The sequence below is a fragment of the Ictalurus punctatus genome, chromosome 5, assembly GCF_001660625.3.
Source record: "Ictalurus punctatus breed USDA103 chromosome 5, Coco_2.0, whole genome shotgun sequence".
In the NCBI taxonomy this organism is placed as follows: Eukaryota; Metazoa; Chordata; class Actinopteri; order Siluriformes; family Ictaluridae; genus Ictalurus; species Ictalurus punctatus.
The window spans coordinates 20,417,423-20,442,456 of record NC_030420.2 but is presented as its reverse complement, the minus strand read 5'-3'; the positions used below and the strand labels follow the sequence as shown (position 1 = coordinate 20,442,456).

Sequence of the window (25,034 nt, the reverse complement as noted above, 5' to 3'; positions counted from 1 at the left end):
AAAATGACACAGGTCCATATAAAACAACTTTCTTTTCGAAGCAGTGCCACCTAATGGTTATATAAAAGATGGAAACTGCGCCTAAAGTCCGCCTTTGTGCTCAATGCTATTAAGAGATTCGGGGTCACATTTTCATTCTGAAAGCACCTCCTTGTCATATCTCTTATACAGACTTCCTCTACTACATTACATATTTATAAAATAGAGCTAATAGATGACCCAGTTTTGTTAGATATGTTATAAAACGACAAACTGTAATGAGTAAATAAGTATTTTAAATGTCAGTGTTGTATGGAAAGCTTTCAGCACAGACATTCCTAACACAATTTGTATAGGGGTTTGAACAAAAGGCTTTCACAAAGCATGACGTAATCGCCTAGAACGTAATGTCTAATATTTTAAAAACGGAAGCAGCACAAACGGAGCACAAACGATTGAGAATATTTGGGATGAACTTGGGGCATGGGTGGGGGGCTGAGTGACCTCATAATGACCTATAAATATTCTTTTAATATCTCCAAATCCGAAGTAGCACAAACGGAGCACAAACAAACGAGCCTATTTGGAGTGAACTTGGAGCATGTGCGGGCTGGTGACGTCACCGCACCATAATTCAATGTCTAATATTTTTTTTAAAACGAAAGCAGCACAAACGAAACTTTTAGTGGCACAAACAACTGAGACTATTTTTCCGACGTTTTGCGTTGGCGGTGCAATTTCACGCAATGAAATGATCAATTTAAACAAATTGCAATTGTCCTACTTAATATCCTAGTAATTATTCCCAGTGTCACCAGGTTTGGTAAAAAAAAAAAAAAAAAAAAAAAAACTGTTTAGGAAAAGTGCGTGTCTTTAACTATGCTGCGCTGAATACATTGTATTACTTTAATTTAAAACATTACATTGAAAATATAAATTATGATAAGTATGTACTTTAAAAGCAACGAGAACGATTTTGGTGAAAGTGCTGCTCCGGTTGCGCAGATGCACAAACAAAACGCCGGATTTTCTCTTTGGTACCATTTACCTTGATGGACAAGCTAAATGCTAACCAGTAAAACTGAATTCTGTGCTCCAAAAACGTGCTGGACTGGTGTTTAAGAGGGCGAATATGAGGAGCAGTGATTCTTCCATCGACCTGCATTGACTCTAATGTTTCCACAGGATGTTGCTGCAAGCTATTTAACTTTAGCAAGTACCAGTGCTAGATGCTACTCAGCTAAGTGACTCAAAGGAGGTATTAGAGATCATTTAAACGTTATATTTTAATTACTAGATATCAACAGAATTGCGCGAGAGCTACGTCAGTGCACTTTTCTTATAATGATTATTATGATTATTTTTTGTAAAATATGTAATGTAAATCCTACAAATATCAACCTTTTGGTTATGACTATGGAAAAAAAGGATTTCGAGGAAAACAGCATTAAAAATGTATGTTATTTAAAAATGTTAATTCATGTGTTTCGACTCTAGTAAGTGGGGTTTATGAAGGAAATTGACACGCATATAATAATGACTCATCATCTGACAAATACGCGAGGTGGCCAAAAGTTTGTGGCCACCCGACCATCACACCCATTTGCGGTACTGCCCTAAACTGTTGCCACACAGTTAGAAGGACGCAATAGTATCTGAGGTCTTTGTATGTTGTAACGTTACAGTTTCCCTAAACTGGAACTAAGGAGCCCAACCCAAACCTGTTCCAGCGTAACAGTGCCCCTGGGCACAACGTGAGGTCTGTGACGAAATGGTTTGCCAAGGCTGGTGTAGAAGAACTTAAGTGGCCCTCAAACCTTTGGGATGAGTTGGAACAACCACTACGTGCCAGGCCTTCTCACCCAACATCAGTGCCTTTCTTCACAAATGCTCTTGGGGCTGTATGAGCAAATCCGCTAAATCTTATGGAAAGCCTTCCCAGAAGAGTGGAGGTTATTATAACAGCGTTGGATGTTCAACAAACACATATGGTTGTGGTGGTCAGGTGTCCACAAACTTTATCCTTATAGCGTATATACAACAAGCTTTTCTGGGGAAATACAACATAACGTGACATGACATGGGTGGAGATTAAAGCCTTCATCAAAGTTTAAGAATTGTACTACTACAGTTTAAAAGAGGACATGTTATAGATGATCAGAATGATCTTGCCTTAAGCTGCGTATTTGTCTGTTTGTGGTGCAAGAAAAGCATCATCGAAATGAAACAAAAGTTCAGGCAGATAGTTAGCCATCTGACCAGAAGTTGTGGCACTTGCATTTTTATCTAGCTAACTAGCAAATCGCATATTAAGAGCTGTTTGTTTCTTTTGTATTGAAAATAGTGTGCAGTGTATCCTGTGGCACCATGTTGGTGGCTACATGTCCGTCAGTGTCTTTGAAGGTGGATCCACCACTGTGTTATCTTTTGTACTCGCGTGAAAGTCGAAGGTGATGTTGGATTAATCCCTGTACCCAAAAGACACAGAATGTTTAAGGTCCCGTTTGAAGATGAGAAACCCACCTTCCATTCGAACCAGAAGCCTCCTGGTCCCTCAGAACCATTTGTTCTGTCAGGAACCATTCGAGTGCCATACACCATTAACAGATACCTACGAGACTACCAGCGAGAGGGGGTTCGATTTATCTATGACAACTATTTGAAATCCAGAGGTTGCATCCTGGGTGATGACATGGGCCTAGGAAAGACCATTCAGGTAGGCCTGTACATACTTCATGCATACAAGGCAAGCAGAAATAAATGTTGCTTTGATTATTGTAACATTTAATCTCTTTCTGTTTGATAGGTTATCAGCTGCTTGGCTGCCATTTTGCAGAAAACTGGGACATGGCAGGATGTTGAAAATAACAGGCCAGAGTTTCTGCAGTCACAGGCACCATCAACAATATCCAGAGTTAAGAAGGTGCTGTAATAAAGCTTCTTGTCATTAGGCCTGTCACAATTATCTTACATGTAATTGCAACTAGTGATATGTCTCATTGTAATAATGCACAGCCAAAGTTAATTTATCAACACGAAACATGCAAGTAAATTAAAATTCTGTTGGCTGGTTAAGCTGTAAAATTGCAGCACATTTTCCACATTTTAGAATAATAATAAGTAAAAAGGAATAGAAAAATAAAAAGTTTGACAATCAAAACTCTGGAGTAACACAAATGGAACTATGGGAATTATGTTGTGATAATAAAAATACAAAATAAATCAAAATAATTTAGTATTTTAGCATCCTCAATGTAGACAGCCTTTTTTGTCTAGAATTTCCAGAAATGTATTCTTGGCTTTTCAACCGAGTTTTTGAGGAATTCCCCTGAGATGCTTTTTAAACTGTATTAAAGGAGTTCCCACCTATGCTGGACACTTATTGGCTGCTTTTCGGAATATTTCGTTCCAAGTCATCCATTTAAAAATATAATTTTTGTAAATAAAATGTTAGTTCTAATGAAAGAAATGAATATGTTGGCACAATTATATTTTTGTCTACAACACCGATTTCAAACATTTAATCATACACCTTCAGACCAAAAGATTTTTAAGATCATGAGACACATTTCAGTCGAGTGTCTCCAAACTTTTGACAGGTAGTGTATGTATTTGGAAATCTGTGATTGTGGCTAACGATCTGTTACGATCACCTCAAATAATTGTTAATAGACCATTTTCTAATAGCGGTGACAGGCCTCCTTATCATTTAGCAACTTGTGCCATTGTCTCACAGTAATCAGGTGATTCATTTTAACTTAATAAATAGGTTTTCCTCATTGTGGCTCCTCTGTCTGTGCTCTACAACTGGAAAGATGAGCTGGACACATGGGGCCATTTCAAAACAGTGATTGTCCATGGTGTGAGGAAAGAGGAGGAATTGGCCCGTGTGAACAGAGGAAGATGTGAGATTGTCCTGACAACATTTGAGACTCTAAGACTCTGTCTAAATGAGTTCAACAGGTACACAATAACATCAGCGATCATATTTATCTTTCTCTGCTCCCAGAATAGTCACAAAGATAACATCTTTGATTAAAAACAGGTTCTTTGGAACAATCGTGTATTTGCTCTATACAGAATATATTAGCTGTTTGAGCTTTCTGCAAAAGAGACTATTTGATTTCATGTCAATATTCACCAATATTTTACCTACATTTTGATTTCTTATATCACCATAGTCTTGAGTGGACCGCTGTCATTGTGGATGAAGTTCACAAGCTTAAGAATTTCAAAGCTCAGATCACTCAGGCTATGAAAGATCTGAAATGCAAAGTGCGTGTGGGACTGACTGGTACAATCTTGCAGAACAACCTGGAGGAACTCTGGTGTGTCATGGATTGGTGAGTCATGGGCAGGACCTCTCTTTGTCATCATTTTTTACCTCCAGTTTGAGTTTTAAAAGGTGTTCATATGTTTATTGCCTTGTTTTGTGGTTTCAGGGCCAACCCGGGATGCCTCGGGTCACTGAGTAGTTTTAAGAACAGGTTCTCTGAACCTATCGAACAGGGACAGAAACACAGTGCAACAAAGAGAGCACTGGCCGAGGGCCGTGAGGCCATCCAAGCTCTGGCTAAAATTCTATGCCGCTGGTTCCTCAGGAGAACCAAAGCACTTATTAGCGACCAGTTACCAAAAAAAGATGACAGGGTGAGTCTGAGATTTTTCCTCAACTGTTCAATTATTTTCAGATGTCTGTTTCTTTAGGAAACAAGCAAAGGCATGTTTCTAAAGCATGACCAAAAGCATGACTAAGTTTAGAAGTCATGACCAAATTTGGTGTTCGACCGGCTCAAACATTATGTCCTATCTCTCACCTACTCCCAATGACTACACTTCATTTGTGTCTGTGTAGGTGGTGTACTGTTCCATGACAGATTTCCAGCAGGCGTTATACCGTGCTGTGCTGGACACAGATGATGTGAGGCTGCTGTTGCAGAGCTCCGAGAAATGTCCATGCAGCAGCGGACACTCCAGGAGGAAGTGCTGCTACAAGCTCAATTCAGCCGGTGTCCCTGTCAGACACATGTACTTCAGTTATCTGGCTATACTGAGGAAGGTCGCCAATCATGTAGCCCTGCTGCAGTCTAAAGAAGGAACCAGTAAAAAACAGGCACGTGTTTGTGAGTGCTGGAGAAGTGCTGAAATTCCATTCCATACTTTAAGGATGGGTTGCACCAATATGGATTAATCTTAAATCTAGATTAAATCAAGGTTTATCTAATAAATTTGTTGCTCCAAACTTTAAACCTTGTTTAAGAATAAGCAGGCTTACATTCAAACCATCACATTAATTCTGGATTTAATTTCACAATAAACCTGGATTAACTATAATCTTTATTTTATTTAAATTTTTTCATTTTCTCAACCTGTATCGGTTATGAGAATGAGCGGTTAATAACTTCAGTTGAATTTTTTTTAAATCCAAAGTTTAAAGTTCACGATCCCTTGCATTTGTTGCTGTTTAGTTACACTGGAGAATTCATATATTTCCATGTTTATGAAATCCACATGCACTGCCACAATGTTGTCAATGGTGAATCCATCATGATGGAGAAAATTAATCGTAAATGGAGGTTTTAATCACAGGTTAGAATTCTAATCTCCGATTTGTTAATCTGTGTTTAAAATTAAGTGGTGCAACACAACTTGATTTAAAATAAAGCCCAGATTAACAAATCCTAGGTTAGCTCTAAACTGTGCTTAATTTAATCCTTATTGGTGCAACCCACCCTAAGTGTCTGTAGGAAGCTATCGATGCACATACAGCACATTTTATATTTACACAGAAAAATCAACATCTTTTTTTTATGGCTCCAGCACTAGGCAGTGGAAGGATTATGTTTTTGGGTCGTCTGCGCGTCCAACTGTGCGTCCAAATGAGAACGATTGGTTTGTAGAATTGAAATGGGATTCTGGTTTTAATCAGCACATGAACCAATTGCATTTTGGAATTGATCCAAACCGGGTTGAGCTTACAGCACGGTCTGATGTCTGTTGTAGTTTATCCTCAATAGCGTTCTTCCTGTTTGAAGTATATTTTAAGGGTATTTGATGCACACAAATAAGTTAGACGAAGTACTAGGCTTGTGGGTGGTGGCGGCATCCCTACTTGTTTTTATAATTATTTAAATCTCACAAATGACATTTTTGTGGTGCAAAAATAGACATCAAGATCAAAGCATAAATGATAGATCGAAAACAAAAGTAAAATAACATTAATACATTAACATTTGAATAGAACTAGAAGAAGAAGGCTTTAATTGTCACATATACTATCACAGCACAGTGAAATTCTTTCTTCACATATCCCAACTTGTTAGGAAGCTGGGGTTAGAGCACATAGAGCACTGGGGCTTGAACCCCCAACCTCCTGATCAGTAACCCAGAGCCCACAGAAAATAACCGGCCTTCAGCGCATAGCTTTGAGTACGAGTCTGCTGAGTGATGGAGTGACGTGCGAGCTTATTAGCCATAAAAGCATTAAAATCACTTAAACCTTTAACTGCATTGTGTTTAGTCTGTTATCTTGACTGAAAGATTGAAATGGTATCATCATGTATCCCTTTGCATTTTCAGAGTTAAAAACTAGGTTGTTAGTGAAATGAATCACTTTTTTCATGCAAGGCAAGGATTATTCTCTTATATTGCTCATTCTCTTTATCAGGAGAAATATGTGACTGCTGTCTGTGAGCAAGTCTTCAAGAAGTTTCCAGACTTCACAGAAAGATGCAAGCAGGTTGCATTTGAGGCCATGTCTGACCCCATCTACAGTGGAAAAATGAAGGTTAGCTCTTTATATTTTACTTATTTAATATGCCAGGGGTGTGCATGTTTTATGACCTTCACCACCCAATCCACTAAACCACAGAACTGTAAATCTGAGTTCTCGTGCACTCCAGATTTTGTTCTGGTGTTGAGGGCGTGAATATTCCAGCTTTTGGCCCAACGTGGCTTTGCCTCACTAACTATGGACACACTTCTTTGGGAAATAACAAGGGCAGTATTTAGTCGTTCTTAAAATCTGTCCAGAGAGTCTTCTCCTCCCATGTGCAGAGCCGTACGGGTGCTGTCATTGGCAGATGCTCCATTTCTGGTGCTCTCAGTACTGTAAATACTCTGCACATTCTCCTATGTCAGATACCAAATGAAGAATGACAGTAGAGCCAGTGTTTAATGTGAACTGCTTTATCCGACTTTTTCTTACCACTTAACTGAGAGCTATTTGATTGTCATTCTTGTTTAAGAACTCATATAGAGTCATCTTTTGTGTTCCAGGTGCTGCAAAGGCTGCTTACTCACTTTATCGAAAGGAAAGACAAAGTTCTCCTTTTTTCACTTTCCACAAAGGTGAAGTGTTTATTTTGGAGGGTTGATTCTTTCTGCAGTTTTTCCGAAGTCTTTGTTAAAAATGATGCAACGTCTTAGGCGTTTACTATATGATTGAGAGACATATCAAGCCTGTGGCAATTAAATGGACTTTAGGTTTTTCTTTGCTAATATGGAGCATTATCTGAATGTTTCCTAGCTCCTGGATGTTTTGGAGAGCTATTGTATGGCTGAAGGTCTGGAGTACCGCAGGCTGGATGGAAGCACCAAGTCTAAAGAACGCATCCACATTGTCAAGGAATTCAACAGCACCAATGATATTAACATGTGCCTTGTGTCTACCATGTGAGTGCTGCTATTGCACAATAAGATTTGTAATTTCAAATTATATTTAATTTTGTACTGGTAATATACCATCTATGGTTTTGATCAAGTGAAAGCATGCTGCCAGAATGTACTCTTCAAGAAATTGGGCAAACATAATGGTATGATTTATTTGTTTATTTCATTCATTTATCTTAAGTAAACACTTTATCCTGGTCACTGTCAGAGACTATCCAGATTTTTCCAAATTAAAGATACTACTTTTTTGCTTAGCAAAAAAATCAAGATAATAAAATTTACTTTAATTTATAGCACTTTCTCTCAAAATCACATGTGCAAAACTATTAACCCCCCTCTAAAGAATATTTCAATTGAAAGAAAATTTGGAATAAAATTTATTTTTTCTAATTGCGCTCAGTATCAGTTCTGATTCTGCATTTGACCCAGGTGAAAACGGTCAGGAAGCTAAAAATTTATCACAGTTTCAAAATTGCATGGTTTGGTTGAGTCATGTTTGGTTGTCAATTTCAAAATCTAAATTAGACTAAACCTCTATAACAAGAAAGGCATAAGCTGTACCTGTTGTACGTATCATCAGAACTCCAGCAGGAGTCACTGGAAATAAAATTGGCGTCATGTTTTATGGTCAGATGAGACCAAATTCAAACTTCTTGGCAATGCACGTCATCGGCATGTTCGGTGAAATATCGGGAGTGCATACTCAGAAATCTGCATATCCAATGGGAATTCTGGTGGATCATTAATACTTTGGGGCTGTTTTGGAAAATGAATGACCTCATGAGTTCTGCTAAACGCTTGGTTATTTCAGCCCTAAAATGGTCGCCAAGGCCGAAGCGCCATCTACAAGTGGCTACAGACTAGTGGTTCACAGAAAAATGACACTACTTAAGAAAACGTTTTATGTTTGGAAAAAAGAGTCTAGTGTCACGTTTAAGTATAAAATATGTGACGGTGTGAAAATGTCATTTATGTGATTTATTGACTGTAATTGAATTATTGTTTTCCTCAAGGGCTGGTGGTCTTGGACTCAATTTTGTTGGGGCTAATGTTGTTGTCCTATTTGATCCAACATGGAATCCAGCAAATGACCTTCAGGCTATAGACAGGTGAGGCAGCACAGCTACATGAGGGAGTTGTTGTTGTCTTTTTTTGCTGTTTTTTTTTTTTCTCAAAATTGTACAAATCTGTAAGGAATCCTGTATATTCCTCTGTATCCTAATGCCATCCAAGTAGGCTCTCTGTGTTAGAAGCCTTGGCACTGAGATGCAGCTATGCTATGTGTCTCTATGGCTGTGAGTCTTTTATAATACAACTCCCAAGTCATCACTTCCTCATTGCCACATAGCAAACCATCCGACTAGCATTTTTAGTCTTCTCCTGCAAAAGAAATTAAATCACTTGGCAATCCTGCATGGCCATTATTGGCAGACTACATATTACAGCTGGGTTCTGATACAGCTAATCTGGGAGTAAACAATTTTGCATGCATTGTTCTGTTTAGATACTTCACAGTTTTATTGTTCAATATGCAGGGCATATCGCATTGGGCAGTGTAAGGATGTAAAAGTTTTTAGGCTCATCTCTCTGGGCACTGTAGAGGAGATCATCTATCTGCGCCAGATTTACAAACAGGTATATCACTCATGAAATGTGCTGAGGTACTAACCAGTTTCTAGTAACACACCAAAGTCATTTTCACTCACTGTTACCTTCTCAGAAGTCCTTTGTCTGAAACCTTCTTGTACATGTACTAATATTTGATATGATGCAACATATTTAAAAAACTGTAACGAATGAATACCAATTTAAAAAAAAAGATTATTCCACTGTGAAATGAGTTGGACCTGATTGGCTTTCTCTGTTTCACTGGGTAATATAGCAGTTGCAATCATCAGTGATTGGAAATGAAAATGCAAGACGCTACTTTGAGGCAGTGCAAGGAGCAGATGGCCAAGCAGGAGAGTTATTTGGGATCAGGAACCTCTTCCGCCTCCAGACTGATGGAACTTGTCTGACACGCCGCATCCTGGAGGTTAGTGCACTCAATCTCTTCATCAGTTCAGCTGTGTCTATGTTCACTTGTCCATTCAGCCATACTGGTTATTTTGAAATGACTAGGAGTGGTCAATCAACGCGACTGAACTTGTGGTCTAATCTTGAATATCTATCACTCAGCCATGGGTGTAACTGTGTTTTTAAAAGTGCCTGGGACAAGCATGATGATTAAAAACAACTGAGAATCAGGCCAGTTTGTATCAAAAGCCTATCTGAAAGGGCTTTTTCCTCATCTGCATCAAGTACTATTCCAGTTAAACCACTATTTAAACACTTCCAGTAATCATGGATGCTTTGGAAAAGATTTTTGAAGACACATATATGGTTTACATCACTGACATTGTCTTCACTTGAAGTTTGTTAGAATAATAACAGAAAATAAAGAGCGCAGTCATGCAAGCTGATTAAATTGTCCATGTATTGTTGGTATAAAGAACTCTGATGGATACCAGTAGCCCGGGCACCCAGGATGAGCATATTCCAAGTAAACGAAAACAAAAAAAACCTACTCCTTATTGACTTTCACAAAACAATGTTTCATTTGGCATGTATATACTGTAATTATAAATAACATCGAAAATTATTTTATTTATTGTGAAAATAATACCATGATTAGGGCTAAAACTGACATTTTTTAGAAAGCATTTGGATCAGTCTCTGGTGCAAATTGAAAAGCGAGCTTTCAATTTGAACTAATTTCAAGGACAAAATGCCTGCAGAATTTACCTGAATTTATAGAATGTGCTGACATTTTGTGATTTGGCAGATGCTTTAGCGCTGTTACTAGAGCTTTAATTAATTATTGATTATTTTATTTTGAATTATTGATTGATTATTTTAATTTTTATATCAAGCATTGGGGTGTGCATAAACTGCTTATGTATGGCAGGTCTACTAGATTGTAGCTTGAACTTTCAGCTGCATACTGAAGAAGTCAGATGGTTGATGTCCTCAATGAGCCATGACAATGAATTCTTTCTCACTGAGTTGATGGAAAATGCATGTGTGTCGCAGAGGGAGGGCCGTGTTGAGGTGGGGATCATGACAGCCAGCACACAGGCAACGGATGAGAGGGTGCAAAAGCTGGTGAGTAGCCGGCCTTCCCTAGACCTGTCACGGGAATGCTCCTATTCCCCATCCATCTCTCCTCTCCTCTTTCCAAAGACATCTCTCCGTCCCTTCATTCCCACGGTAAAGATGGGTACCGAAGGCCAACACATGGCTGTAATTAACCCCCTCCCCAGCCCACTGGTGAAGACCACACGGAAGCATGTGTTATCTTTAGCGAGTTTATTTACCCAGCAGAACTTATCTAACTGTCCATTCTTCAGGAGCTTCTCACATGTAGGTCTCATTAGGGGTTAAAAAAAAAGAAAATTCTCAGTTTAAACCCAGACATTAACTGATCATAAACAAAGTGTTGGTGGGCAAGTCATAAAGAAGCAACTTTATTTTTAAACAGGGTGGTTACAGAGCTGGGGTCGACAAATCAGTAGCTCAGGCTCTTGAGAAAAAAAGGTTTTATCCTGATTATTAATTATTTAATTGTATCAGTTAATTAATTATTCATAGTTGCCCAGCATACAAATAGGTTTAACAACCAGAGAAAGAAAATAAATCTTACTTCCTATTGACTTTTGCAAAACAATAGATTTGATATGTATGTTTAAACATATTCCATTTCTCAGTGGCATGACACAACTTGATGCTATGACTATTCCACATATTAATCATTCTGAATCCCACCACCTGTCATACTACACTATATGGCTGACATTAGAATGACTTTTACTAAGTGGATTAATTAGCATGTGGACAATCTTTTCTGAATCAGAATCAAGCAAAATAAAGTACATTGTAAACTCTCCTGCTAGCACAGCATGTCAACTCACAGTTAAACATCCATCCATCCATCTTCTATACCGCTTATATTTCAGGGTTGCTGGGAACCTGGAGCCAATCCCAGAGAGCATGGGGCACAAGGTGGGGTACACCCTGGACGGGGTGCCAATCCATCGCAGGGCACAATCACGTACACTTTCACATACCCATTCACATACTACGGACACTTTAGACATGCCAATCAGCGTACCATGCATGTGTTTGGACTGGGGGAGGAGACCGGAGTACCCGGACACAGTTAAACATATCCAACGAAAAAAACATTCTAGTCAGGGTTAAAAAATATTTGTACTTGTGAGAAATAAACCCTTTCACCAATTACTTTTTTGTCTACATTAAACTTTATCAGAGGAGGATAAGGACCTGCTACACAATTGCCCTCTCCATAGGAATTCATATAATCAGTCGTTTCCTTAGTCTGTATTAATTCGCTTAACTTTAGCAGTGAGCAGCGAAAACATGAAGTTGGCCAGGACATTGGATCTTTTAATTGCCTGTTAAGCTAGCTAATGAATTGCAGCCTCTGCAAAGTAATTTTTATGTGTAGTTTGCATGATTGATTGTTGATGATGCAGTTGCATATATTTGCAGTGTTAAGTTAAAAAACTTTGTTTGTTATAATCTGTGTTACTTGTGTGCCACCGCAGGTTCCAGTGTGTGTATCAGCAGATACCTCTGCACAACAGGAAAATAGACCAGCAGTGGCATGTGGTACCAGTACCAGGTTCTCTAATGCTGAAGTTCTGGACTTTAGCAGCACTAGTGAGGATGAGGATCCCTGTGGCTCCAGATCGAAAGCCACATACCCAAATGCAGGAGAGGTTTTTGGACCTAGCACTGGGTCTGCTGCAAATATGAATCTATCTGTTCTGCTGATGAAACATATGACTAGTGGGTTGCAAAGGAGCTCAGAGAGCACTGAAGACAGTCAGTCTGATGCGGACTCCAAGGGCTTGAACCTAGAGAATGCCAAGGTAGCTAAGGGGAAAATCGAATGGTTCCTGTCCAGTGACTCTGAGGAAGAGAAGAATGAAGCAAAAAAGACCTGTGACCATGTCTGCATGGAGGAGTCAGAAGACTTAGAGTTTCTTCACCACCGCTATACTAAAGCACAACAGAGAGGTCGAGACAGTACTAACAAGGAACGGAGGCCAGATTGGGCAGTACAAAGAAAGAGATATACTGAGGAGGTTGAGAGTTTAGACTCATCTGAAGATGAATTTCCAGAGAGAAGGGTGAAGTTTAAGAAAAGTCTTCAACGCCCCTTTAGTGCACAGAATCAAAAATCAGTTCAGTTCACAGGTTTAAAATGTCGAAGCGTGCATTCCAGAAAGCCACAAATCATAGAGGGTACCAGCACCGGCACCATAGATACATTATTAGGTAATTTTTTAAAAATGAAGCATTCAGTGAATTGTAATGACTGAATTTGAGGTAATTTCAAAATGGCTGCACAATATATTGGGATTTTTAGATTGTGCTGTGATTTTGCAAAATAAGAGGCCTTTTACTTTGTTTCTTTGTTTTGTACTTGTAGGTGGGCTTCAGGAAGTGAGCTACACCCACTCCAATCAGAAAGTGGTCGGCTCGAGCAGGGCAGAGAACCGCCTCAGCCGTGCTGCATTACGGGATGTGTTTGAACTGAACAAGCACTCGCAGCTCCCAGCAAACCATTTTCATTACATATCTGAGGTATGTACGGTTATGACAGTGAAACATTATCATAACAGGGTTTCCGTGGGTCCTTAAAAAGTCTTAAAAATGTCTCAAATGCAATCATCCGAATTTTAGGCCTTAAAATGTCTTAAATACGATTTTGACAGGTCTTATAATTGTTTGGATTCTGAAGTTAATGTTAGTTTTGCAACATTCAAAACTTTAGTCTCGCTTTTAAATGTGTTTTTGGGGAAAATTTGTATTGATCATGCCATCACAAAATGGAACCAATAACCACTCATGCAAACTGTGCAACTAAGACAGAATTTATCAGAGCATGCCCAGTGTGTTGCGATGTGGTGTGTGCGCTACCGTGGCACCTCCTCCCGTCAAAAAAACCATAGCTACTTCTAGAAGTAATCATTTAAAATAGTATCTGTTAACGTTACTTTCATCTAATATGGGTAAGTGTAAGTTCAACAAGATCTGGCTCGAGAACAATGCATTTAATGCTTGGTTGAAGTCTGTTGAAAATAATGAATTTGAAGCCTGCTGGGTATAACTTTGGGTATAAAGGTATTAGAGTTGCATAGCAAGTCAAAAAAGCATAAAGCCACAAATTAAAAGCCGCGAGCAAACGCCTGCACCACCCAGTATTGTTCTGTATCCACATCGGGAGCATCACCAAAGTCCGGCACCAGCGTGACCAACTCTGCACTAATAGTGTTAACTCCTGCAACTCCGGTAAGTGACCTCCGGACAGCGTTTGGATCTAGGTCATGAAATAGGTGTTAAATTGCATTCATAATGGTCTTAAAAATGTCTTAAAAGTCTTATATTTATCTTGTTGAAACATGCAGAAGCCCTGCATAACATTAAGCATTTATGTATTATTTTATTCACATTACACATTGTTTAATTTTGAGAGTATGCATTTATCAGCAGCTCATGGTTCATATTATTTCATTTTCTTGATTGAAACAAGCTGTGATATTGCTTAAATGTAGCCGGGGCGGCTGTCGCTCAGTTGGTGGGGCGGGTTGTCCACTAATCGCAGGGTTGTCGGTTCGATTCCCGGCCCACATGACTCCACATGCTGAAGTGTCCTTGGGTAAGACACTGAACCCCAAGTTGCTCCCGATGGCAAGTTAGCGCCTTGCATGGCAGCTCTGCTACCATTGGTGCGTGCCTGAGTGTGTGTGTGTGTGTGTGTGAATGGGTGAATGAGACACAGTGTAAAGCGCTTTGGATAAAAGCGCTATATAAGTGCAGACCATTTACTAGAACATAGCCATGTTTCAATTAAGAAAATTATGCCACTTCTTCCTTTTCATCTTCATCTGATAGAGCTTTCCATGTCAGCTTATGATGTTGCTCCCACTATTGTAGTAATGATTTCTATATAGGAAGCGGAATTTTACATGGGAAAAACCACATACGAATGGAGTGATACACACATTGAAATGTTCCAATTATAGGAAATATAAGCACTCTGGGAATCCCATGTGACCAGTCATATTAGTGGTCCTGAACTAACTGTTGTATAACAGTATTTTGAGCACAGAATTATTCTGGGGTCATCAGTATGGCTATGCAATTTCTTCATATGGTTTATATTCCCAGACAATAGCACAGATTTTTGTTATGCATTGTGAATTTTTTTGTGTTGTAAACCCAGTCTGGAATCCCCCAGTTATCTGAGCCCATAAACGGCGGAGAGCAGGATACGCCAGAAGGTCATGACAAGACTTGTCTGAAACATCAGGTCACCCACACCATAGAAACTTCCCTCCATACCAAAACTGCAACCGTTAGTGTTGGGGCGACGCCCGCTGCTGTCCGCAAGTAAGGCTGAGCTCCTTTTTTTAATACCTTTTGTATTCATTTTTCCCCCATTTGTTTTTTAAATTTTGTTTGACAAAATGTTTTATAAAAGTATACAGTAAGGGGCTTGCATTGATGTTTTGTCCAGTGATGTTCTTCCAGCAAATAAATGTCGGCTGTTTACTAGTTGTTGTCTAATTATAGGCTTACTACTTTATAAATAGGTTACATAATAAGACACTTAAACGGTTTCTATAACTCAAAAGACTCCAGTCTTGCAGTTCAGGTTTTTAAAAGCAGGCATCTCTATAGCAGTTAATAGTGTTGGGTAGGCTGAAAAAAAAACACAAGAAGCAGAGAGAGGAAAGTCCTTATAGCATGGGGTTGTGTGCCAGTTCTGGCCACAGCTATGGCGTTCTGCGCCCTCGCATAGCCCCTGTGGGAGGGGTAAGACCACCCCAGAGCACTCTCACCCACCCCTTTCCCATGAAGGGCCAAAACACATTGAGCTATGAGCAAAACTCCTCTTTGAAAGCCTTAGATTTTACCGCAAGCCCAAGGACGCACCCACCCATCTCCAAAACCATATAGTGTTTGTCTATGTAATAAGGGAAAATGTGTTTATTTATACAGATTTTCCCCCTAATTGAGTCTTCTAATGATTTTAATTCATAGCCTTTTCTACTCTTCCATTGGTAGCAGATTCTCCTAAGAAACCAGAGACAGCTTGTTTTTTTAGTTTTGTTTTATTAATAATGTACATGTTTCTAAATGCTTTTATGATTTGAAATATAAGTGAAGAGTAATGGATTTCTCAAGAGGGGTTGATAACATGTCTAACAATGCAATGTAGTGTTTCAAATGTCACTTCAGCTGAGTTTTTTAATGCTTAACCAAATGCTGAATGTGACTTTTGCTAAAAACACCACCTAAAATATTTACTCATTCAAATTGTCTAAAATGTATAATGCTAAAAAAAAAATCCCTATGAAATATAAACATTATACCTAGTCACACAGTATCTCTGGTATGCTCTTTACTATTAATTGTTTTTACACACACAGGCAGCAGCTAGAAGAAATGGCAAAGTTCTTTAGAGCGAAGTCTGTGCAAGAGTTTGCAGAAGAGCTTGTGAAGAACAGTTCAGCACAGCGACTGAGCAGGCTATGTGAGTTCTATAGCCACAGCAGCCCTGAGCTTACTGACATTATCCAAAAGACCTTTCCTAAACCTGTGACTGAGCTGAAGCCAAGTATTTCACCTATCACTGCTACATGCAGTATGTCTAGACAAAGGCCTACCTCAAAAAGAACCTCCTTAAACTCAATTCAGAGACCTCATGATGAAGGAGAAACAGGAACCTCAGTGAAGAAGAGAAGAACTAAGGCACAAAGTGCTAAAGATGTCCATCATCATTGTGTTGGTCAGACTGAGCTGAAAAATAACTGTTTGCCTTTGCCAGACTCAGGACCAATTCCAAGAGAGAAGTCTTTTAAAACTTCTACAGACATTCATCCTCACTCTGAAAAAAACACTAATACATGCAATTCTTCCACAACTGCTTCCTTTACTGAATTGTCACCTTGCTCTAGAGATGACCAAGCAGACAAAAACTCAAACACAACCCTTATTAGTGATCTCATAGGTGACACCTCCATTCTAGATGACCTTTTCAAGCAAAAGAGAAGTGCGGATCGGCCAAAGCCAGCAACAGCACCCATTCCCTCACCCGCTGAGAGGATGAAGAACAGGGGTAAAGACTTCTGGGACATTTTGGATGAGGGGAACGAGGAGAGCATCAATAAGCTAACAGATCTATCTCAGGTGGAGAAGTTTTGCAGGAGTGTTAATGTGTGTGCAAAGTCCAAAAGTGAAAGCCAACTTGAAAGCTCTCCGCTGTGGAAGAAGAATGAGAAATTCCTTTGGAAATGATGGAAGAACCTAGAAGCATTTTTTTTGTGTGTGAAATTACAACGGATTGTTTACACAATATTCTCATTTTTTATACATTGTTTTATTTAATTGCATTTGGTTTTATTTGATTATTGATTATTATAGAACGGCTACTAGTCCATACTAGTATTTTAAGGCTTAACTTTTTACCTGCTTTTCTAAATCTTTGCTGTAAATGTGTGAGAAAACACTACAGCCCATTTGAAAGAGCAGATCTGTTTCTGTCTCTGTTCTCATTCTGGAATTATGTGAGACGCCTCTGGAATTGTTACATTGCCATTCAAATACAAGTGTGGTCAAAACATACACCCCTAGTTGGGCTTGAAATGGTAGAAGTTGATGCCGGAAGAGTCTTTGATGCCAAAGTCTCAAACTGATGTTTTTGGTGTAGTAGTTTCAACTCTCTGCTTATTGTTTTACTCTCGCAAGCACTGCTTTGCTTTCACTGCTTTTCTCGAAATGCATAACACTCGTCAGTGCCCTCGAACCTTCACTTTAGCACAAGATGCCCACATAGTCATCGTAGCATGAATAGTGTAAATGTGTCAAAGGAATAGTGTGCTTAAGGTCATACCATCTATACATGCACAGTCCCCCATTTGAACAGCCTAAATAATGATCATTAATGACTGATGACTAATGAAATATGAATCAAACCTCCCTCCATAACAGCCACTCACATCACCACAGCCAATGTGAAAAAGTTTATTAAAAATGGCGGGCAGCCATGTGGCTCTTACAGTGTGGCTCTGGTCCAGCCTGACTGAACTTGATATTGTGCTATGTGTATGATGGTGTTTCTGGGAATTATTCCGTTACCACACTGTACGAGCGTGTTGCGAAAAAAGTAAGTTAAACTTGACTGGGATAAAGACCCTTTTTGCAATGGTTTATGTTGTATATTTGTCCATGCTGGGTGGGGACAGAGTAAGAGTTCCGGTGTGTGTGTGTGTGTGTGTGTGTGTGTGTGTTTGTGTGTGTGTGTCAGTTTAGTGACACAGCTGCGCCTGATGTTAGGTTGAAGTAAGCAAAGAACCTGAGGAGGAGGACAAGCTGTTTTTTCCCCCAACACGAAATGGGAAAGTGTTGATGGTTATCAGTAAACAGGAGACCAGTGCATGCTGTGACATGATTCCCAAACACAATTTGGGTGGTAGAATGGGAGTCATACGTGTTCATGGGGCAGCTCACAAACTGGAGAATACAAGCGCTATTGTGCAAAACACAGAAGCATCAAAAACTGTTGGTCATCAAGAGGTTTCATAAAGATTGAAGTAACCATGGCAGATTTAACCACTGATATTCTGATGAACTCATTTACTTTCTAATGAAAAATTGATGTACGGAGAAATTTGATGTAAGAATTTGATAATTTGTTATATCCAATATTTCTTCTGGAATGAAACTTTTCCAGGGTCAGCATTGGTGCCACCATAACTTGTGGCAGGATGTTTCTCAAAAAATGATTTCAGAGGGTTTGATATATAAATTTGTATTACACTTGTTTCTACAGGGTGTCCAAAAAGTCAGGAACCGATGGGAATATGTTGAGCAAAATCCACAAAAACAAGATACAGCAGCTGGGAAAATGTGTAGAGCATAAGGGTGAATGTTTAGAGCAAATGTTGTAAATAGTACATATAATATTAAGTAATTGTAGTTTTACTCTCATTGATTCCTGACTTTTCAGACACCCTGTACTTTTAAATTTACTTGTTTAGCAGGTTTAGCTTCGCCCAACCCCCCCCCCCCCCCCCCCCCCCCCCCCGTTGTTTCCTTGGTTCAGAATGTATTAAAAGCTTGTATTTAGATTTTTTTTTATCTTTTGCATTTTACAGTTGTGACTAATAATGTAGTCTTTGGGTGAAGACAATGCCAAAGGGAACTTTGTAACACAGGGTGTCCCAAAAGTTTATGTAGGGGAAATGAACACGTTTTAGCAAAATGTCTCCCAAAATTTTTCATACTTTGTGTATGTGTAATTTTTATATATATATATATATATATATATATATATATATATATAAATAAATAAAAATTACACATACACACTGGGGGAAATATGTATTGGACGTCAAATTTTTTTTCAGCAACAATAAGGTTGCAAAGGTCTTGGGAGAGCGCTTTGCTTTTACCCATCATGATATGTCTTTTTTGTGTGATAGCTTGATAACGAAAAGCATTTATTTAGATCATCAATTCACAAACCCAGCTGATATTAATTTGCTCAGATAGGGGATATAATTACTTAGAGCTTTTAGCTGGTTCCTTGCCTTGGAGAACTGCTTTTTCTTAGTATGTTCAATACTGTGTCAATTATGTCAATATGTTCAATTCCTGTGTCATTCCACTTCATTACACATAACTTTATGTATGGACTTTAATGTTGTGAATTCTTTATATTTCCTGATTTTTTGAGTTAATACTGATGTGAATTTCGTGTGAATTGCCTCATTGGAAATATATTTACTGAAAAAAAATGTTGGCATGTTCAATACTTATTTCCCCCACTGTGTGTGTGTGTGTAATTTATTATTATTATTTTATATATATATATATATATATATATATATATATATATATATATATATATATATATATATATATATATATATATATATATATATATAAATTTTTTTTTTTTTTTTTTTTTTTTCAGAAAGCCTTTGACAAAAAAAAAAGAAATATTGAAATCATTCTCATGGCTGACTCGGGAAACTGTCACAAGTTGTGATATACTTGAACAGGACATCACACACGACACTTTTGGCAAACTTATTACCAAATTCAAAAAGACTGGAAGTGTTGTAGACCAACTGATATGTGGATGTCCACATGTCCACCAACATGGTGCTGGCAAACATAATCCCCTATATATGGAGGCTTTGTGGACACCCCATAGATAATAAAGGTCACAAATAAAGACTTAAAGGGACTTAAAAACTCAAAAATGTGTTGTACTCATTTCGCATGTGTTTTGTAACCCTCTCAATAGTAAATCTGTAGTCTTTCTGTGAGTCTGTAATCGAGCTGAATTATTTAGTTTCTCTGGCCTACATCAATAACTGAGTGTCAGTCACAGCACTCCATTTATTTACACATCACCAAGTAACTAAGAGAGGTGGAGGTGATAAAAATTCATTGATAAAAAATGGATTTGTTTTGAAATGGCAGATTTTATTAAAAAAGAAAAGTAAATCACAAGGATGGATGGATGTAAGTAAGCACAGGGCAATGACATTCTCTTTAGAATTTAACAAATAGCCTAAGGTCAGGGGTGTCCGAACTTACCCAGAAAGGGCCGGTGTGGGTGCAGGTTTTCATTCCAACCAAGTAGGAGCCACACCTGATTCCACATCAGTTGATCTTGGCTTTCAATAGACTCAGCTGTGGCTTCTGTTTGGTTGGAATGAAAACCTGCACCCACACTGGCCCTTTCTGGATAAGATTGGACAGCCCTGGTCTGAGGTATCGCAGTTCTTTAAACCAAAACTACAGATTGAAAAAGGCCAGGCAGTGTTTTTGTTGAGTTTTGGTGAACCTGTGCCCATTCTACTTCTTGGAGTAGAGCCCAGTGTGGACTTCTGTTGTTGTTTTGTGTGCTCTGAGATGCTTTTCCACTCACCACTGTTGAAATGAGTTACTGTAGTGGTTATTGCAGGCCCTGAGCCTGTTGATCCTGGCAGACTCCTGTACCGTCTACCTGAGGGTATTCCCTCAGGTAGACGGTACAGGAGTCTGCCAAGATAGGTAAACAGTCCATGGCTTGTATCCTTTAAGACATTCCGTGCTCTGAAGGCATCGCTTGTGCTGAATGTCCTTAATGGTAGGGAGGTGGGTGAAGATAATGCGCCCAGAGCACGGAGTGACTCTTTACAAGACATTTTGTTCAATGACAGAGCAGCTGCCATACCACACTGCGATGCAGATTGATACACTAGTAGAAATTGACCAGAATCTGAGGAGACGGGTCAACTTTCCTAAGTCATACACGAGTGTCCATTTAACCATTACTGAATCATGTTTTTACTCAATTATTTTGTGTAATTATTTGATCTTTTCACTTATATAAACAACAAATAAAAAACTACTACAGTAAACAAGGTGAAACAAACAAACTATAGACATGCCAGTTGGTAAATTAAACAGAATTGGCAATAGTGTATAAAATGAGTGGCAAAAATAAAATCATTTATCCAACCACTTTTCGAATGATTACCTTTTAAATTACAGGCTTTATGATCCCCTTTCTATTTCTCAAAGAATATTCTCAAAGAAATTGTCTGTTTGAATTTGTTGAATCAAGTAAAACTCATTATTAGCCCATGTACATTTTTTCCCAATGGATTCTGAACAATTCTATTTTTGGAGATTCTGTCCTGCCCACTCATTTTTTGTTCACTTTTTTCATACCTGGGGTAAAACAGTGGCATTCATTTGCGTGCGTAAAAAGAATGAAAATGTTCCTAAGTGCTTTAGATAATATAATATTACTAAGTAATAAAGGTTATGAAAGTAATAATAGCTGGGTGTGCTAGCAAAAGGATCTCATGAGTAATTCTGCGCTCCAGCATATGGAAATGAAAATCATGAGCTTGTCATGCTGATAACCTCCCACTTAAATCAACAACAAAAAAAATTAGACAGAATTTAGATGGAAGTAAGGATGACTCATTTAGCAGGGGTGTGTGTGTGTGTGTGAGAAGAGTGTACTGAAGGTCCACAATTAGAACATTTTGAGACTAGTCGGAAAATATCTCTGCTTTTCTTTGGTTAGAAAATTACGGGAATGGTTCGCGAAGAAGGTGCGTAGCGTAATTAAGAAGGGCCCTCAGGCACAGGTTGCAGTTATTGATTTTTCAGTACCAATGTGGAACTTCCCCATTCAGTCTTATAAACACAAAACTATTCAGATCAGGGCATCATGGTTAATTCTCCTTCCGCCTACCAAGAAGAGTGGCCTCCAGGCTGAGATCACTTTTCCAGCTGCTCACTTTAGTTTTAAATGATTACCACAAGCTTGACAATAAACCCCTCTCGCCCACTGCTGACACTCGTGTATCCTCAGTTCTTAGCTGGACGGTTACAATTACCAAATGAAATCAAAGCTCAAGTTAATTTTTTTCTAGACTCTCATGCTGTGACAGCTTGCTTACTCTCCTCTAGGCTCAAGCTCTATTTATGTAGATGGTACATTTATTCATTTGACTGAGGCTTTTAAGGCAAAATACAATCCAAGCATAGAACTGCTAAAGGAGCCAACAGTAATAGAAGTGTTATGAATGTAAATTCCACCAACTGATCATAAAAAGTTGTATTTCAGTTATAGGAAGGACAGAGAGAGCCACAGGTGAACACAGGGCCTGAGACGGTACTAGTAGTATTCAGGAGTGCTAGTTATATATATATATATATATATATATATATATATATATATATATATATATATATATATATATATATATATATATATATAAAAATCTTGTGTAGAAGTCACATAAAATAAATATACTGCGTGTATAAATCACATGTGGTGATAAATGTGTGTAGAAGTCATGTGAATGTGAAAAATGAATCATGAGAAGAACTGAATAACGTGTACAGTAGAAATCACATGAAAACATTTGCATGGTGTGAAGAAAACGTGAAGAAAACGTGAAGATACGCGACAACAAATGAATCATGTTGAAATCAACAAATCCTGAGAAAAATCACGTGGAAAATATAAACACGTCCTACAGGACAAATGTAAAGTCTGCTTGTGAAAAATGTGGGAAACGTAACATGAAAGGAAGTGTTTAAACTACAATTGTGAGAGTCGTGACTTTTCTTTAAGGGTGTACATGCATACGTTCTCATAGAGACGGGGTGAGGGTGTTTCTTGAAGGCTGTGTGAGACAGTTTGTATTTAGATTTCTCCATTTTGTGCTTGAAAGCATTTTCAATAACCAAGCGGACAGCAGAACAAATTGATAGCTAAAGGCTCATTTGATTCCTGATTGTGTATATGATGTCTTTGTCCATGGAAAACATAACCATGACTTTTTTTATTAGACTAAATATTTACCGGTGGGAGAGCAGCCTAATCCCTGTGTTAGGTTGCCAGAGTTCGGACTCAGTTGAGCAGTTGTTTAGGGAATTGAAGTTTCAGTAAACAATCATTCCTCCCTCATTAGCCTGCTGTTTATATGTGTAAGGATTTGCAGTCCTTGAAGTCAGGCCACACAAGCAAAGCTTATTGAGATTGTAAGCAGTCTGATGCAAGCAAAAGTCAATGCAAGTTTCTTACCACTTTCTTTGTTTTGTATTGTTGTTTTTTTTTAGACAAAAAAAAAAAACATGTTTCAAAATAGAACTCCATAGCTCCATTGTAGAAAATAGGCTGTTGCCCACAGTGTAATCCCTGATTCAGCACCTTCTTAAATTAAACATAAGAAAATTTTTTAAAAAAGAGGGCTTTAACACTTGTTAATGCAAAATCATTCATACCTTTTGCGCTGTGCCCTCATTAATTATAATGTTACCTGTGTTCTTCATGGTTTCATATATTACTATAGTGTCAGATATTATTATTAGTAAGACTTCTATTCACAGAATTGTACAACCTCCACATTGTTGGTTTAACAGAAGGACACGAATGCGTCTTCAGATACATTTCATTTGAACTTTTGTTTAAAATCTTATCTTTTTATCATGTCAAAATTTCAGTTAAAATTTCAGGGTTTTTTTGCTAGAAATAACCACCTATTACAGTATCAATGTAGATCAGTGTTTCTGCAGCAGATAGCTTACTTATATTTGTTTCATGTGAATAAAATCTTCACTGTGTTAGACAAGCACTTGAAATTCCTTGTAGTAAAGCCCAAGCCCCTATCATTTAAGGGTAGTATTTTCTTTATCAAATAAATTAACCACTCAAGAATGAACAGCTTTATGAGGGGCAGTGCCTGCTTTATAAATTCCCTTATCAGTCTAAAGGTTTGAGGTGCTTTGAAAAGCAGCTGATGGGCGTCCTCTACAGGACAAATGTTCACAAAGCAAGCTATAAACTTACTTTGGAATTAGTCTTTTATTTATTTAGAACCTTTTACTAAACACCAAAATTTTAATCCTTTTTTTTTTTTCATATTGTAATGAGTGTGTGCATATACCCACTTTTTTTTCACAGGTCAAGGGGAATATAAATTGTCCACATATTGGGATATCAGCCATTCAAACCACTGACATTTGGACTAAATGACATGGATTATCTTGTTATAGTGGCACCTGACAAGGGGTGGGATATATTAAGCAGAAAGTGAACAGTCAGTTCTCAAAGTTGATGTGTTGGAAGCAGGAAAAAGGGGCAAGTGTTTTTTAACAAAGGCCAAATTTTGATGCCTAGAGGACTGGGTCAGAGCATCTCCAAAACGGCAGGTCTTTTGGGTCAGTGGTCAGTACCTACCAAAAGTGGTCCAAGAAGGACAACCGGTGAATCAGCGACAGGGTCATGAGCATCCAAGGCTCACTGATGTGCTTGGGAAGCGAAGGATAGCCCATTTGGTTGAATTCCACAGAAGAGCTACTGTAGCACAAAGTTCTGAAAAAGTTAATGCTGGTTATGATAGACAGGTGTCAGAACACACAATGCACTGCAGCTTGCCATGTATGGGGTTGTATAGCCGGAGACCAGTCAGAGTGCCCATGCTGACCCCTGTCCACTGCCAAAAGTGCCTACAATGGACATGTGAGCATCAGAACTGGACCATGGAGCAATGGAAGAAGGTGGCCTGGTCTGATGTTGATGTTGGTCTGATGTGGTCTGTGTCACATCATGTTTTCTTTTACATCATGTGGATGGCCAGGTGCGTGTGTATCGCTTACCTGGGGAAGACATGACACCAGGATGCACTATGGGAAGAAGGCAAGGCAGCTGATACAGTATGATGCTCTGGGCAAAGTTCTACTGGGAAACCTTGGGCCTTGGCATTCATGTGGATGTTACTTTGAAA

At 38.6% G+C, this 25,034-nt stretch overlaps 1 protein-coding gene across 3 annotated transcripts; it reads left to right on the top strand.

Moving 5' to 3' along the window:
- Positions 1-599: 599 nt before the first annotated feature.
- On the top strand, positions 600-17,172 carry ercc6l2 (excision repair cross-complementation group 6-like 2). 3 transcript variants are annotated; one of them, XM_017468734.3, is made up of 18 exons: positions 610-1,237; positions 2,324-2,695; positions 2,786-2,902; positions 3,749-3,942; positions 4,161-4,322; positions 4,422-4,629; positions 4,835-5,092; positions 6,647-6,766; positions 7,258-7,329; positions 7,508-7,653; positions 8,664-8,759; positions 9,186-9,285; positions 9,533-9,685; positions 10,723-10,794; positions 12,258-12,993; positions 13,148-13,302; positions 14,960-15,111; positions 16,155-17,172. In XM_017468734.3, exons 2-18 carry the CDS (start codon positions 2,468-2,470, stop codon positions 17,020-17,022), a joined length of 3,837 nt encoding a protein of 1,278 aa, XP_017324223.1. In that variant the 5' UTR covers positions 610-1,237; positions 2,324-2,467; the 3' UTR covers positions 17,023-17,172. The 3 variants fall into 3 exon arrangements, with proteins under 3 accessions (XP_053536276.1, XP_017324223.1, XP_017324222.1); XM_017468733.3 differs by having other exon boundaries at positions 611-1,237; positions 14,945-15,111; XM_053680301.1 differs by lacking the exons at positions 13,148-13,302; positions 14,960-15,111; positions 16,155-17,172 and adding an exon at positions 11,646-11,691 and having other exon boundaries at positions 600-1,237; positions 12,258-12,435.
- The last annotated feature ends 7,862 nt before the right edge of the window (positions 17,173-25,034 follow it).

Bases quoted from the DNA above. Each gene is read 5' to 3' on its own strand.
- ercc6l2 (XM_017468733.3), top strand. From the start codon at position 2,468: ATGTTTAAGGTCCCGTTTGAAGATGAGAAACCCACCTTCCATTCGAAC. The intron at 2,903-3,748 runs GTGCTGTAATAA...CTTAATAAATAG, and splicing joins CAATATCCAGAGTTAAGAAG to GTTTTCCTCATTGTGGCTCC. The intron at 7,654-8,663 runs GTGAGTGCTGCT...GTTTTCCTCAAG, and splicing joins ATGTGCCTTGTGTCTACCAT to GGCTGGTGGTCTTGGACTCA.